This window comes from Triturus cristatus, chromosome 4_2, assembly GCF_964204655.1.
Source record: "Triturus cristatus chromosome 4_2, aTriCri1.1, whole genome shotgun sequence".
Classification (NCBI taxonomy): Eukaryota; Metazoa; Chordata; class Amphibia; order Caudata; family Salamandridae; genus Triturus; species Triturus cristatus.
Genome location: NC_140586.1, coordinates 817,414,795 through 817,430,575, shown reverse-complemented (window position 1 = coordinate 817,430,575; position 15,781 = coordinate 817,414,795). Strand labels below are relative to the sequence as shown.

The 15,781-nt window shown below is 46.8% G+C and overlaps 1 protein-coding gene across 1 annotated transcript in view; it reads right to left on the bottom strand.

Moving 5' to 3' along the window:
• Window positions 1-827: 827 nt before the first annotated feature.
• Window positions 828-15,781, bottom strand: part of ATP6V0B (ATPase H+ transporting V0 subunit b) — a 124,339-nt gene continuing 109,385 nt past the window's right edge. Inside the window, exon 8 of the mRNA XM_085602768.1 lies at window positions 828-5,845. Within this exon, the coding sequence (XP_085458894.1) occupies window positions 5,819-5,845 (27 nt within the window). The 3' untranslated portion in view covers window positions 828-5,818. The remainder of the gene's footprint in view (window positions 5,846-15,781) is intronic.

Here is a 15,781-nt window from a genome sequence, read left to right as displayed (position 1 = left end):
CTTATAGGGCCTCAGAAAGCATAACTACCCATGAGGTTACAGATACTCCAATGACACAAGAGTTACATGAAGCAAACACGGATATGCCCATTGCCCACCATCATTATGTAAATACCACATCTGCATGTTAGCATCCACATTGTCCCAAGGCTTGCAGAGCACATACTAGTAGCCAACTCAATGTGGCTGGACTCTCTGTACAGGTAGATCTCAACAACTATGTGTGCTGCATTCACCTACCAATGGCTGTGAGGGGAGTACCAGAGGAAATGCAACTGCTAGAAGGTTTTGGATTCTATGAGTGGGACTGCAGCCTGTGCTCTTCTTTCCAGTATGAATTATTATATACCCAATGTAGGCATATCTCTTCCCTCAAGGTACCCATCTTCTTCTACAGTCAGTCATTCCAACAGCATTGTGGGGCATACAAACCTGCCCTTGATTTGCAAGTCCCACTAGAGAATATCTGGTTGCCCAATTCAGAGGCGGTAGGCAGATTAAGAAGATCTCCACATTAACTGACACTACTTCTATGCTGAGATATTTCCGCCTAACAAACCAGTGCACCACCAAAGGGAAATGGGCAGGAGGAGCCCAATAGCAAACTCTACCACTGCTAGGAAGCAAACGCCAAAGAGGTTTTATACGCGTTACTTCCCATCCACGGATGACTGATTGACTGTTTTGTCATCCCTGTGCTTCTTAAATTACATAAGGTTAATAATGAAAGAATGACAGAAACACCTCTCAAAAACAAACGCTCCCAGAGACAGTCCTGCAACAACAGCTGCTCTGGCACAGTTAAATAGTAAACACGACCGATGGCAGGCAGTTCAGTGGCATTTTTATTTCAACAACCAAAGAAAACTCTCTCAGGAAAGTGATGCAAAATTTCACAGACAAAAGAACCACACATTTTCATAACAAACTGTACCAGTAGTGTATACCTCCCCTGTGTGATCCGGTCTCCTCCCTCCCATGTGCCCCACTACCCCCATCCCAATTGCAAACATACAGCAGAAATGTACCAAAGAGTGATGCACACTTTTAAAAGCATGTCCAAGTCTGAAATGACTGGTCATTAGTAATCAGAGGCTTTTGGGACTGAAAATTCACCTGGACAAACAATACATATTGGATTTCTAGGCATGGTGGTGCATTCACCATTGCAAGTTTCTAGCCAACCATAATAGGAATGATAATTGTAATGGAAAACATAAAAATAAGACCACAAGCTGCTTAGTATCACAAAGCACAAAAAGCACAAATCCCCATGACAAGTGTTCAATGTACATTAGGGTTCAACAGTGGGTTTACAGCATCAGAACCCAACAAAGCACCATGAAAAATCGAGTTCATTAAATGTCAGATAGATCTGCTCTTAACAAAACATTTGTTTGCCTTTCAACCATCTTTGAAAGTGCACTGGTGCTCCACAAAGTACCGCACAGTCTGCAGATGTACATTTCTCAGGGAGCTCCAACTACTTCCTAAACTGATCATATATTGCTTAAAAAGACAAACTTTCATTTATTATTGCTTACATATTCTACCAAAAGCAGACCTAAAATACTTTAACACGGTGCAATACTTCATATTTTTATTTAGAAGAGCAGAAATATATTAATGTGTTTTGTAGGTTTTTTAAAATTGTGATTAAAGCATGTACTACATAAATCTTCAGTTTAATCCTCATATATAGTGTTCCAATTCAGAAAAACAGAAATCAAGCTTGCAACAATAGGTTAATGCCATTTTTTAACAAATTTCCTTTCACAATCTTAATTCAAACCATAATGACAAGTCAGGATTTCGGCGGCGAACCACTACATAGTTAGACAATTACCAGAATAACTTTTCAAAGAAGCTGAACAAACCTCCCTTTGCATCTCCAATTTGAGTTCAACTTCCATTTCTTTTGTAGAAGTTAGGATGAGCATTCCAAAATGGTGCATGAAACGGAGGACGTCAGAACTGCGTTGAAAACTTTTATGAGGTATGTTCAGTCAGTGACGCCATATAAACCCCAAGAGGCATCAGGATTTCATATGGAGAACTTATGATACGAAACAGCACAGCAGAACTGTTTCCAGTAGAGAACTGGATTAGTGGCCATGGGCGAGCTGAATAGACCGAGAAACTGACAAGTTCATCAATCCTCTGGGGTAAAATACAGAATGGGAGCAAAACATAACTGGCCAATATTTTGGGTAGATGGCAACTAAACAAAGAGCCAGATGGATGGGTAAATTCAATTGCAATATTGCCAAGGCTTTATTTTCTGTACTCTTCCAACACTTGATCTTTAAAGCATCATTTCAAAAACAGACATGCAACTTAAGAACAGTAATAAATAAGTGTTCTGTTCCTTTTTTGACCCTAGATGGGCATGGAAGTCAATTTCATACCATTCTGCGAAGAGGATATGATCCATCAACTGGGTGACTGCATAGTAGTCTGAAGATCTCCTTATAGGATCTGCCATAATGCTCTTACATCAAACAACTTTAAAAACCAACAATCTTTTTTGTTTGATGCTTTTGCGTGATGTTTTTTCTCTACACCGTTAGTACGAAACCAAAGTACAGAAGAGATTAGTGATAAGCATGATACTATGACTGCCGACCTGAGACACTGGGATGGGTGGCAGACTTTAGCTTGGTCATCGTCTGGAGGATGAAGCTTCACGGCACAGGACAAGGAATGACTGCATATGGAAAGAAACCCACATCCAGGGCATCTTGCTTGATGTACACTCAGAGCTTCCATTTATCAAAAGCCCAAAGCAAAATCTTCCTTTGGGCAGCTATGCACTTTAAAAATCCAAAAGAAAAAAACATCTGGAGGGTGGATGGCTGTCTGGGGCACCATCAAATACATAAATAAAACACTCAAGCAGCAAAAGTGGTTTGCATTATTCGAACATTAATAGCGCTTCCTAGTTTCCACTACAGAGAAGCAGGGAAACTACATATACTCTACTTAAGATAGGAGAGGCCCCGACCACAAGAAAAAACAAAACTAGAATAACCTTAATATGAAAATTAGTGAAAGTGTATTCTTTGCAAGGGCAATTAACTTTCCGATTTAAAATGTAAGGTCACTCTATAAAATATTTCTAAACTCGCTGTTAGATGTTGGTATAATAGCTTGTTTCTTGGACATCTTTTCATAGAACAATGTCTGGTCAAGCATGATCCGGCATGCTCTGCATTTCCTAGTGCTGAATGACACTAAAGGAATATTTTCTAATGTGAATGAAAAAGAAACATTGTCTCCACGTCCTGCTATCAGGATGGGCCAATGGAGGCCGGGTGCAGCTATCTTTTCGCTTTGTCTGGCTCAGTGCGTGTTTGCAAATGTCGAGGGAGACAAGGTTATCGTGTAGGAACAGGCTACAGTAAACACTCCAAAAGTGATAAACCACGAGCCAAAACAAGTTCACCACTGCCATGGTCAGTGCAGATAAGATAATGCCAAGAGGCTAACAACAACAGGAAAGGCCAACATCTACATTTCACAGATGCAGAAGCCACAGATCTAAGGATCCAAAAAGCAAATTTACTTGTTAGAAACATAATACCCCTTCATCTAACTCGCAAATTATCTGATGAGAAATTAGCAGGGGAAAAGCATTGTGTTCTTTTTACTCCCCAAAACGATACAAGAACGAACTGTCATTAGCAGATCAACTTAAAAAAAAAATTATAATCCGGGCACCCATCGATCAGAAAGTGCTTTGGAAGCACTCCCAAACTACCAGTGTTAAACCTTCGATCATGACCGCACCAGAAAAGCCGGCATGCTCTCCGGAATTCTACAGAAATCCAATTTTAAATCTGCGATGTCTAGCTGGTCAGGTGTCACGTTCACCACGATTCAGGCTTAGCAGCAAATGAAAGGCCAAAGTGAAACGATGTGTTTTCCCGTAAGTAGCCCCTCATCCAAGCAAATAAAAAAGGTTCATTGCTGTTAAAAAATAAGGGTCTCTGAGCCCTTTCATCAGCAGCGTCTCCTGCCAACGGTGGAGGCTTTTAAGTCTTTCCTGCAATAGGGGAAGAGAAACCCCTTTTTTCTCTATGTATGAACAGAGCACCATTTCACAGTACAAAATAAAGGAAACTGCCGAAAGTAGCTCAAAGGAAGCGCGCTGCCTCCATGCACTGCCAAAGGCCAGGCTTTCATCCTTTCAACACAAAGGGCAAGCCGCGGCTTCCGGTTAGTGTATTCTCCTATGCTGATAAACTGGCAGCACAAAGGTATGGAAATGGCTCCTGAATGTCACTCCATGGCTGGTTAGACAGGCAATGTCTGTCATTCTACAGACGGAAGAATTCCCTGCAGATGCGCACAAACCGAGACCATTCCAAGGTTAGGACTTCAAAAATAGCCAAAAAGTCAAAGGTGTAAAATCAGACAATGACTAAAAATTACAGCCAGAACCTGTGAAAAGAGACTGAAGATGATCACGTGAGGTTCCTTCCACCCAGAGAAAGACAACTACACTCCCTAACTTACAGCTCGAGTAGGCAAAGAGCCAACCTGCTACAGTACGACAGCAGAAGCCCCAAAGAACCACCAAAAGCTGGTCAGAGACACGTTAATATTGAAAAATGAGAGTCACCTTCATAGCGGTATACATGTATTAGGATGAGATGGGTATGCCCAGTTTATACCCTTCACAGAAAGATAACATTTACGAAGCACAACGTCATGAAGTCAAATTTCGGTCTTTAAAAACATTTAAATGTGCTTGGGAAGTTTTCAAAACATTCAGTCCACCCACGCTCTAGAAAAAAACGAAAAAGCTGTCCCAGACCTGCATGCACAATCCTAGCGACTTTCAAAGTCCCCTTTGGCTCCCAACAACTGCATTTCGGAGATGTGTTTGTAGGTAGTAGCATTGCTATCAGGAAGCAGCGGGAGGAAAGACGAAGGGTGAGATGGCATGCGCAGATAGAAAGATAAATCCATTTATTACATACACATACGAGGTTTTGTGGTATTTCAAACTGCAAAACAAAGGGGTGCAAAGGATCTCAGCCGGAAGCAAGTACACTAGACAGTTCAAGAGTTAGAAACAAATATCTCCCCTGATAGCACAACGGCAAGTCTATTCGTGAGGGAGGAGGGATGCTGCTGTAATATGGAAATGAAACTTGGCCCAACCTTGGCATCTGTCTTTGAAGAAAGTTCAGACACACTGCCCACTTCGTAGTTCTGGCAGCTTGCTTAATTCCCTCCAACCCGCCCTTCGAAGAGTGCTGGCCAATGGTCAACAGGACTTGAAAGCTTTGCGTGTGTTCTGTGCGGGCGTGTGAAACAGTCCACAACTGACAATGATCCAGGTCCACTGAACACACAAGCCCAGAATGGCCACCTCATTTTAATTCACTTTACAGGTCCGATCACATTTCGGACAAACATTATTGTAACACCCAAACTGTGTTCGTTTATCACACTATCCATTTAAAACTCATCAAGGAAATGCCATACACTTTTTACAGCTGAAAAGGGAGCTAAAATTCACAAAAAAGATATATATATACATATATATTATTTCTTCTCTCACAAAGGCCACCAAAAAGGTGCCTGTGGAATCACACAGGATGAATAAAATTATATACACCATTTTTACATCACTCTTCAGCAATGGAGGGAGTTAAAAAAGAAACAGACTCGGACAAAAGAAAAAGAGAACATTCAATAAATACAAGTCATCTTTCTCCTTCTGGTCTCCAGTACGCGAGAGGGAGGAGGGAGAGCCGGAGCCTGAGTGGATCTCACACATTGTACATGGCTTTTGCAAGGTGCATTTTTAATCTCCCATTTTTACTTTGGAAGTCTGGAAAAGAAGGAAACAATTAGAATTAGCAGATCTTTTCATCAGCTCAGGTCGCTTTACTTTAAAATGGTTACTCTGCAAAGGGAATGGCTAAACTAACCTTGCACAAACAAGAGCAGGACAATTGAGAGTCAAGTAACACAGGTAATGTTCATTGGTCCTCATGCATCAAATCAGGATGCTATTTTGGACATGCTCTCCCCCTCAGAACATGAAAACACTTATCCGCCCAGCATTTGAGCTTACGGCCTGCAGTGATTCAATCCCTAAGGCTCAGACACTGCAGGAGACCTCATTACCTACCCATTGTTTGATAAGGGGTTACAAACTTCATGGAGACACAAGCAACCTTGCATTGGATTGCCATGCTGATATTACCAACCGTCTCACACCTTTCCTCCTTATCCTCGCCTCTGTCCTCCAGCTCTCTCCACACCCTCAGTCTCCACCCCTGATCCCAAATGCTCATTGAATCTCAGGCCAGGAATCTCCCTTAGCTACGCCACCTAGCTCACCTAACCCCATCCACTAGTCTTCCTAACTTAGCTAAATGATCCCAACAAAGACTGATCAGAGGGAGGCATAGGTGCTGGGCAGTAATAGTGTTCCTTTCTCTTTTTTTTAATAAATCTTTTTATTAAACAGACTCGACAACAAGGCATAGTATCACAAAAGGTCGATATGGAAGGTACCGCAAAAACAAATATACATACTAGTACAGTAAAATTATGTAGTGGAAATCACAGGGAGGGGGAGACATCATTGTTCTGTAAGCGAGGGGGGGGGGGGTACAAATGTTTCCACTGTATAAATGCCAAGGGGCCCATACCTTCGACCACTTACGGGGACAGCCCCGGGCAGTATACACAAACTTCTCTCTTAGCATACACCAATCAAGGTCTTTTTTCCAATCTGCAATTGTGGGTGCATGTGTGGCCCCCCAGAGCTGAGCAATGTTCCTTTTGGCTATCATACAGCGGAGTGTGACCCAGTGTGCGGTATGAGTGGTGAGGTTGGTCGGTTCCCAGATATTAAGGAGGCATCTGGGCGCTTCTGGCTGGATCTCGACCTCCAATGTTTCGCTCATGACTACATGCATCTTACGCCAGAATTCCTGGATTGGTCTGCAGTGCCATAGAATATGCATGAAAGTGCCCGATTGAGAGCAAACCCGTCTACAAGACCCATCAGTCTGAAACTCCCATATGTACCAGTTGGGGACCTGTTGCATAGATTCTATGCAGGATTTTCAGCTGCACAAGCCGGAGCCGTGCTGATATTGCAACCGTTTTAGGAGAGGAGATCGCCGTCTGCCAACCTTCGTCATCTAGTTCGATGCCGTGTCCAGTCCATTTCTCCCGCAGTTAAGGATATAGCCCTATAGTCTGTCCTCTAATGGGGAGCTATCCGGTGGGGAGGCATCACAAGGCAGAACGGATTGTAAAGCGTGACGGACCTGAAGGTATCTGAAAAACTCCGAGTCTGCCAGCGAGTGTTGACTTTGGAGGGCGCTAAAAGGCTTTACGCCCCCTGAGTCCCATAGGTCCCTGATATGGGAGATACCAATCAGGTCCCATTTGTCAAAGCCTTTGGAGTTGCCCAAGTCCCCTAGTTTTTGTGAATCCCACAATGGCGTGGCAAGAGTCTATTGTTCCAGCCCAACGATTGGGTTGCCGCGTGCCAGATCTTAACTGTGTGTTTGTTAGGTCCAGTAAGTGGGTATCTGTCAGGTTTGGAATATAGTGCCCAGGTGTAAGCCCCGTTGGGAAGGATCCAGCGGTTCATATGGAACCCTGGAGCGTCAGGGCGACCGTAGGTGCCGTGGTTTATTGCTGTGAGGTGTGCAGCCCAGTAGTATTTTCTAACATCTGGTAGTCCGATTCCACCGTCATACCAACTGAGCGCGAGTTTTGGTAGAGCAATGCGCGGTCTCCCACTCTAAAGAAGGTCACTCTGGAGTCCTTCGATTTCCTTGAAGTAGGAGTTTGTGACAGGGTATGCCGAATTTTGTAAGGCATATAGGAAACGGGGCAGGGACATCATTTTAAATAGGGCTGCCTTACCTAATAGAGAGATTGGGAGTGATTTCCAATTTATGATGTCACTTTTAAGCCTTTGCAGGGGTGGGACCAGGTTGCGGGCATATCTGATCGCTGGGTCAAGAGAGATGAATATGCCTAGATATTTAAAGCCTTCTGTAACTATTGGTATGGGGCAGTCTCAGGACAGTTGGGGAGAGTTTCCACAGAGAACATATATTAGCGATTTTTGCCAATTAACTCGAAATCCGGAATACCTGCAGAAAACGTCTAGGATGTCGAATACCGCAATCAAGGATCTCTTGTGGGAGGTGAGATAAAGGAGGATGTCATCCGCATACAGGGAAGTACGGACTTCCCAGTCTACCGACCATCGCATTCCCTCGGACTACTGCATCTTTGCGGATCCATGCTGCGAGAGGCTCGAGGGCCAGAGCAAACAGTAAGGGAGAGAGGGGACAGCCCTGTCGGGTACCACGACTAAGTGTGAAGGTTTTGGATTGTTATTCACAACCACATGAACCATAGGTGCGCTGTAGAGTAATTTCACCCATCTGATGTATATCGGGCCAAATCCCAATTTTATAAGTACTGCGAAGAGATACGGCCATTCCAGGGTGTCGAATGCCATAGTAGCATCCAGGGACACTATGACTGCATCTTCACGAATGGTCTGTGCCCTACCCAGCACCCCGTGCACTCTGCGCAGGTTTAAGGCAATGTTCCTCCGTGGCATGAATCCTGATTAGTTAAGGTGATAGGAGAATTGGTGCATCCTGACCAATCTGTTGGCGAGTACTTTGGCTAGAATTTTACGTTCAGCAATGAAATGGGCCGGTAGGAGGCACAGTCCGTTTTGGGTTTTCCGTCTCTATATATTCTGACAATGGTCGTGATTCTTTGGTCTAGGGGCAGTAGTCCCTTCTCAGAACTGTTATACATGCATTTCAGATAAATGCTTAATTTGTCAGGGCGGAGCTTGTTCAGCTCAATTGGAATATCATTTGGGCCGAGGGCCTTACCCGGGTGTAGCGCTCGTATAGCTAATGCAATTTCTTCAGTGGAGAGGGCACTATCCAGAAACAGTCGGTCAGCATCTGGGAGAGTAGGGAGAGAGATATCTTTTAGAAGATCTAAGGAGTCTGCATTTGTATATGGGGCCACCGAGCTGTATACCGTGTGAAAATGGGCTGCAAATTGGTTAGCTATATCCTGGGGATCTATTATGGAGTTACCGTTAGTTCCTCTAAGCTCTGGGACAAGCCTGCTAGCGTGCTCCTTTTTATCAAGCCAGGCAATCAGTTTCCCTGCTTTGTCTCCCCAGTCGTAGATCCGGCCCAGCCTTTCTTGCCCCATTAGTTTGGCACGGTCAGTGACCAGAGCCCTATATTCGTCTTGGCGCAGCCGGAGTGCATGGAGCGTTTCAGGCATGGCATCAGAGTTAGAGTCTTGCTCAAGTCGATAGATCTCCTGTTCAACATCCGAGATGTCCTTCAACCTTTCCTTTTTTGCTCCCGCTATGGAGGGACAAGGCCTGACCCCGGATCACCGTTTTAAAGGCTTCCCAAAGCGTTTGCGGGGATTCAACGGTATGTTCATTTTCCATAAAATAATCGTCAATTGACTTGATCAATTCTTTACGTATTTTGGGGTTTTTGAGATGCCAGGGATTTATAGGGGCAATGCGTCCTATTTGTGCGTGATCTAGTACCATGTGGACCCATAGGGGAGAGTGATCAGATATGCCTCTGGCAAGATGCCGGATCTCATGGATGTCTGTGACCTGGGAAGCAAGGACAATTATGTAGTCCAGGCGGGAGAGACTTGTATGCACCAGAGTGAAAGGTGTGTTGTGTATTTTGTCCGGGTTATAGGTTCTCCATCCGTCCACTAAGCCCATTGCCTTCAGAAAACTAGGAAAAGAATGTGTAGCTGGGGGTAGTGCACGAGGGGGGGGTGCCTGTCTAGCGTGCCCGATAAGACAGAGTTAAATTCGCCGCCGAGTACGAGGTGCCCATCAGGCAACGTTAGCAGCAGAGCACTAAGGTCAGTGAAGGTGACAGGTTGTAGTCCAGGGGGCGCATACACAGACAGGAAAGTTATGCTTCGGCCCTCCCACGTGCCCGTGACCCCTACATATCTCCCACGGTCATCAACGTGTGTGGACGTGACAGATAAAGGGAATGATTTTTTTTTTGCATAATGCCCACCCCTCTGGAGTTAGATGTAAAGCCTGCATGTGCCACCATGGAGTATCCCCACCTGTACATCGCTTTGCACTTATTCCCGATTAGGTGCGTTTCCTGAAGCAGGACAATGTCCGGTGACAGTCTTAATATATTGCAACACCACACTTCACTTAATTTTGTCTCCTAACCCATTAACATTCCAACTTAAGATTTTAACTTCTTTGTTCCGCTGCGTACCCACTGGCATGTAAGTGAAGTGTAACACTTTCACAGAGAGGGACTATACTGTCGAGTAAATGTAAAAAATAAGCAACAAGAAAAAACAATCCCACCCAATAACCCCCTGCTCTGCTTCCCTGCACTCTGGGCTCAAAACTGCCCATCTTAAAAATGCAGAGTGCCTGTCGCCCAACAAAAAGGCTAAAAGAAGAACGTGGGGGAAAGCTTTAGTGCCCCGCCGGCTCTCCTCCCTACCGTATCAAATTATCGGTGCATTGTATGAGGAAAGCCAAAATAAAGAACATTATTTTATACCATATTAAAGTGTACAGTTCGGAACCTGTGAGTGTCAAGAAGCCATGCTCAGGTCCCAGCCCACGATGGAAGAAGGTGACCTCGAAGTCTTTCGCGGACACCCGGTGCAGGCACACTGTTCATTTCAATTTTGTTGGGGCCTCGTTCCGTCAAGTCTCTCCGGCTGTCCAGCCAGTCAGATGCAGCCTCTGGAAGGTCGAAGAAGTAGGTTTTCCCATCTGCCTCGACGCGCAGACGCGCGGGGAAGAGCATGGCGTATTTCAGGCCTCTATCCCGTAGCCTTCGCTTGACATCCAGAATTGAACGACAACGCATCTGTACTGCGCGAGTAAAGTCAGGAAAGAAAGTGACATCCGAATTATCCAGGTGGAGTGGAGGGGCGACTGTCGGCTTGGAGAATCGTGTCTCTCTCGGTAGTTCAACAGCCGGGCCAGTAACGGGCGGGGCGGAGCTGCCGACCTCGGGCGACCCCCAGGTACTCTGTGTGGCCTTTCGACCACAAACAGCTTGGAGAGACCCTTTGGTTGTAGTTTCGTACGATCAGGTCTTCAATGAACAGGTCTACGGCAGGGCCCTCCAATTTCTCTGGTACCCCCACCACGCGTATGTTGTTGCGCCTTAATGGCCCCTCATAATCATCAAGCTTATCCTCCGTGAATTTGCGGAACGCTTGTAGTTCTTTAACATCAGTTTGTACTTGCGAGGTATCTTCTACTAGACTTGCAGTGGTGGTCTCGAGTTGCTTTACCTTTTCCCTATAATTGGTGAGGTCCGCCCTGATTAGCGTCACTTCAGAGGACAGGGCATCAATGGACGTGCGTACCCCTGTAATTGCCGCCATTAAGTCTTTCATGGTGGGTTCCGAAGGGTCATGTTCCGCGCCACTTTGTTGCTTGTCGTCTACTCCCTTCCGCTCGGGTAGGTCCGCCTTCAGACAGGTGTAGCGGTCCAGCCTGCTCTGTTGGGACGTTTTCGCGCCCTTTGCATTGGACATGGTGAGGCCTTGGGCCCGGCCAATGAAGACACAGTCAGCCCCTCCGCCACAAAGCACCAGAGCAGGGTGATTATGGAAAGAGTCTCTTGAGGCAGGTTGTCCAGTGCGTAGCACGCAAATGAGTCGCCACGCGACAGGGTCCCGCAACGGCCCACGCACCCCCAGCGGGTTGTGTGGAGCCCCCCCCGTCTCTCTCCAGCCGTCCCGCCGCAGTAAGGACCAGCTGAATGCACACCAGCACCCAGGGGCCCGGCAGCCGATATTAATTCTCCTGGCAAGTGCCCACTGTAGCACTTGGAGCCAAAATGAGGCAAGAGAGAGAAAAAGGGGGGTGGGGGGGGGGGGGGGGGAGGGGAGACCGGCACATGAGTCCCCCTCGGTCGACACCGTCCAATGATGTGGGATGATGGGCGCCTGTCCGCAAACACAAGTGTAATCCACTTTTATAAGGGCAGACAGTATGCTTTATTCCTTGTGCCCCACCTGCACTGCCTCACTAGGTGCCTGTAGCGTCAGCCAGGTTGCCCCCACCGCAGTCCATGCAAGTCAGCCACGGAGTCTATTTTCAGTGCTCCACCCCTGCCGGCAGCCTCACGAGGCTCCTGGGTGCAGCACCAGGATTCCTTGCCTTAACGTCAGGTCCAGCTCCCAGTACCGCCGGCAGAACGCGGGGCCGCAGCGTCACCCCACCGGATCTCTGCAAGGCGTCAGCAAGCCTCACACGCACAGTCCGCCGCCTCGGGGATGAAGCAGGGGGCCGCGCCGGCACCCCCGACATCCGCAGCGACCAGCACCGCCACGCAAGACCCCGGCGCCTCTCACTCTGCAGGCCCCAGCTGGTGGGCCGTGTATCGTCGGCTCCCGATGGCCACTCGAGATCGGAGTCGCTGAAACAGGTTCCGCTTCATCTCCGGTGCTTGTACCTACACCGGTAGGTCGGATATGTGTGGCGGATGTGTGTGATAGGGGAGGAGGGCTCCGGAGAGACCCTAGCAAGCGGCCATATTACTTCGCCGCCAAGCCACGCCCACAATAGTGTTCCTTTCTCAAGCTCTCTCCCCAACCCTCAGATGAGCACAGTATTTGAAGCAGCAGCATAGCAAGGAATAGGATTACATATCTCACCCACACACACACACACCCTTCCCCTGCACCCCCTCCCCACCCCCCTATGCCCCCACCCATACCGCCGCCCCCTCCAGTCCCCTATTAGCATATCACAGCGCAAGAGCAAGTTACCTACCCTCGGTAACGTTCTTTCTGTGAATACTCTAACCACAGATTATTCACCTTGTGTATATCCCCAAGCACTAGACCTAATCCAGAGTGTAAAAATGGTGAGCCTGCATGCCAGTAGGTGCCACTATGTCCATACGTGCAGACTTTGTTCTGCTCCGAAAGTGACAGACGCATGTAAGCGCCACCCCTGCGTGCTGTCAGTTTCTGTCATACGTTGGGCCTCGCCCTCATATGCAGAATCCAACAGCAGTGTGCAGTTTACTAACTGACTATTTAGATGGAAAAGGACATTCCATAGAATGGGGAGGTGGGACAGTGATGAGGAATCTGCAGTTAGAGGACCCACCAGAAAGAGTGTTACCGAAGTAAGTAACTTGTTCTTCTCACAGATTCTTTCAACCAAAGATACCTCACCTTGTGAATAGATACCAAAGCAGTACCTCCCAAGGTGTATGGTCTGTGAAGCACCTCAGATCAAAAAGTACTGCCTTACCATCAGACTTGGCTGTCAAAGCAGTACTGCTTGATGAACGTGTGCACTGCTTCCCACATAACAGTAAGACAGATAACCAGGACAGGCACTCCACATGCAAACTGAGTGTTAGTAGCCTTAGCTCTGGTGGAATAAGCTTTCAGGCCTTCTGAAGGGTGCATCATAGACAATGCATAACAAATCTTAATAACGACAACTATCCACAGAGAGGTGGTCAGTTTCTGCACCACCTTGCCCTTCTTTGCACTAGAGAACACTACAATGAGCTGATAGGCTACTTGGTGTTCCTTGGTACAATCAATGTAAAAGCATATACCTATCCCAAGCAGCGGTCTCTCTTCTGACTTTCTATGTGTCGCTTTATGCTTCAAAAAAGAGGAAGAGTATCGGATTGTCTGACATGAAAAAGCATCACCACGTCCAGTAAGAATTTCTGCTCGAGTCCATAACACCAGTTTGTTTGGAAACAATGTGATATAAGGAGTCTGGGTAGAGGGGGACTGCAGCTCACTCAAACGCTGGGACTAGGTCATCACAAACGGAAAAGGTTTTTAATGTGAGGAGACACAACGGACAACTGTGCATTTGTTTGAAAGAGATACACGAGGAAAGTAAGGACCATGTCATCACATAGGGCTTTGGCGGAAAAAAGTGATGTAAACCTTTTAGAAATAAGCATCACAAAGGGTGATTTGAACAAGGGTGTCTTGCCCTTCACACGTAAAAAGACCATAAACCTCGCAAATAACCTTTGTTTCCACAGCAAGTCCTTGCTGAGCCAAAGACGTTACAAGAAGCAATACATCTGACACTTTGGCCTGCAACGAGTAGTTCTTGCAGGTGTTGCAGCAAGCCACAAACGTATTCTGGAAGAATTGTGTGGCGCAGCAGCCAGGGTGCCTGACTCCAGACCACAGGGCTCATAGTTCGATCCCCGGCTCCAGCGAGAGTATAACCCAGCACCATGTGACACTGGGCAATAGCTTGCTTAAACTTCCCGACGGCCCCCAGCGCCGGGACACCTCTGTCCGGGGTAGCTATGCGCTTTACAAATGCTGGCCCTTTACAAATGCAGGCATTCTACTGTCCACTATATACGGATTTAGTTGATGGACACCTGGCTGCCAGGATCCCACCAACAACTTTAGAAGTAAGGTGGAAGGAGGTCGGATGCCGCCTCTCAAGCTCTGTGCATATTGCACAGACCTGAGTGCAAGACTCTGGCCTGCTTCTGCGACAGAAGATCCTCGTGTAGCAGCAGCACGATTAGACCAGGAGAATGTTGTACCTGGAACTTCTGAGTCACAGCATTTGTCCTCCAATCTAGAGCCACAATGAAGAATTGGTCCCAGTCATTCCTCGTCTTCTTCACCACTTGGGCTGAATAGGCAGGAGCAGTAAGGAGTACAAGAGTCCTGTGCTTCACTGCATGTGGAATGTGCCTCCTTGGAACTTCAGCATGTAAAACTGCCAAACTCCGCATTCTCGATGGTCTCAAAGAGATCGAGCCAGGATTTGCCCAATTGCTGGAAGATGCCCTCTGTCACCTGCAGAAGTAACTACCATTTGTGATCCGCTAGGTGTCAGTGGCTAAGCTCATCTGCCCAAGCATTTTAAGATCCTACCGAGTGCTGTCACCAGGGAAATGCACAGATTGTCCAGCCAGCTCCAGGGGTACAGAACCTCATGACACAGAGCCCACAGCCCCAGCCGCCCTGCTTTTTGCAGTACCACAAGAGAATTGTATTGTGCATGAAAACCTCCACCAACAGGTCTTCAACGTCAAGTAAATCACCCACAGCTCCAACAGATTTATGTGGAGTTTGGACACCAGAGGCCTATGATTCAACCACTCGCAGATGGCCTCCCCAACTCAGTAGTGATGTGTTGGTCACCACCGTAAAATATAGTTCGGCTAGAGAGGGGCCTGCTGCTGTTCCAACTGCAGTCGAGCAACCAGCACTTCAGGTCCTTTGCAGTCTCATCCAACAGCGGGATAGAAATCAACAGGTTCCCTAAGTGCTGGGCCCACTGAGACTTCAAATTCCACTGCAGATCGGGCATATGCCACTGGGCATGGTCAGCAAGCAGGATCCAGGACGGAAGCTGACCAAGATGCCTCAGAGCCATTTTCTCCAAGACCAGCCTGAACTTGGGGTGTACCAACTTAACCACTTGTATATTACCTCACACTGTGATCTCTGAACACATATGTACAATGAACTGTAGATCTACGGTCTTGCAAATATTTCACTTGATGTATCTATTGCATTACATATTGTACGTACTAGCACTTATTATGCGCACATTGCATCCCTTATAGGATAACGATGCAGGAATATGTATGATTTGGTATAATTCAATCCGACATTGCGTTGTTACTGCTCGTTAAATTGCTTTAATTTGTTGTTTTTTTAAAAACACAATCCAATGCGTCGTACACACACC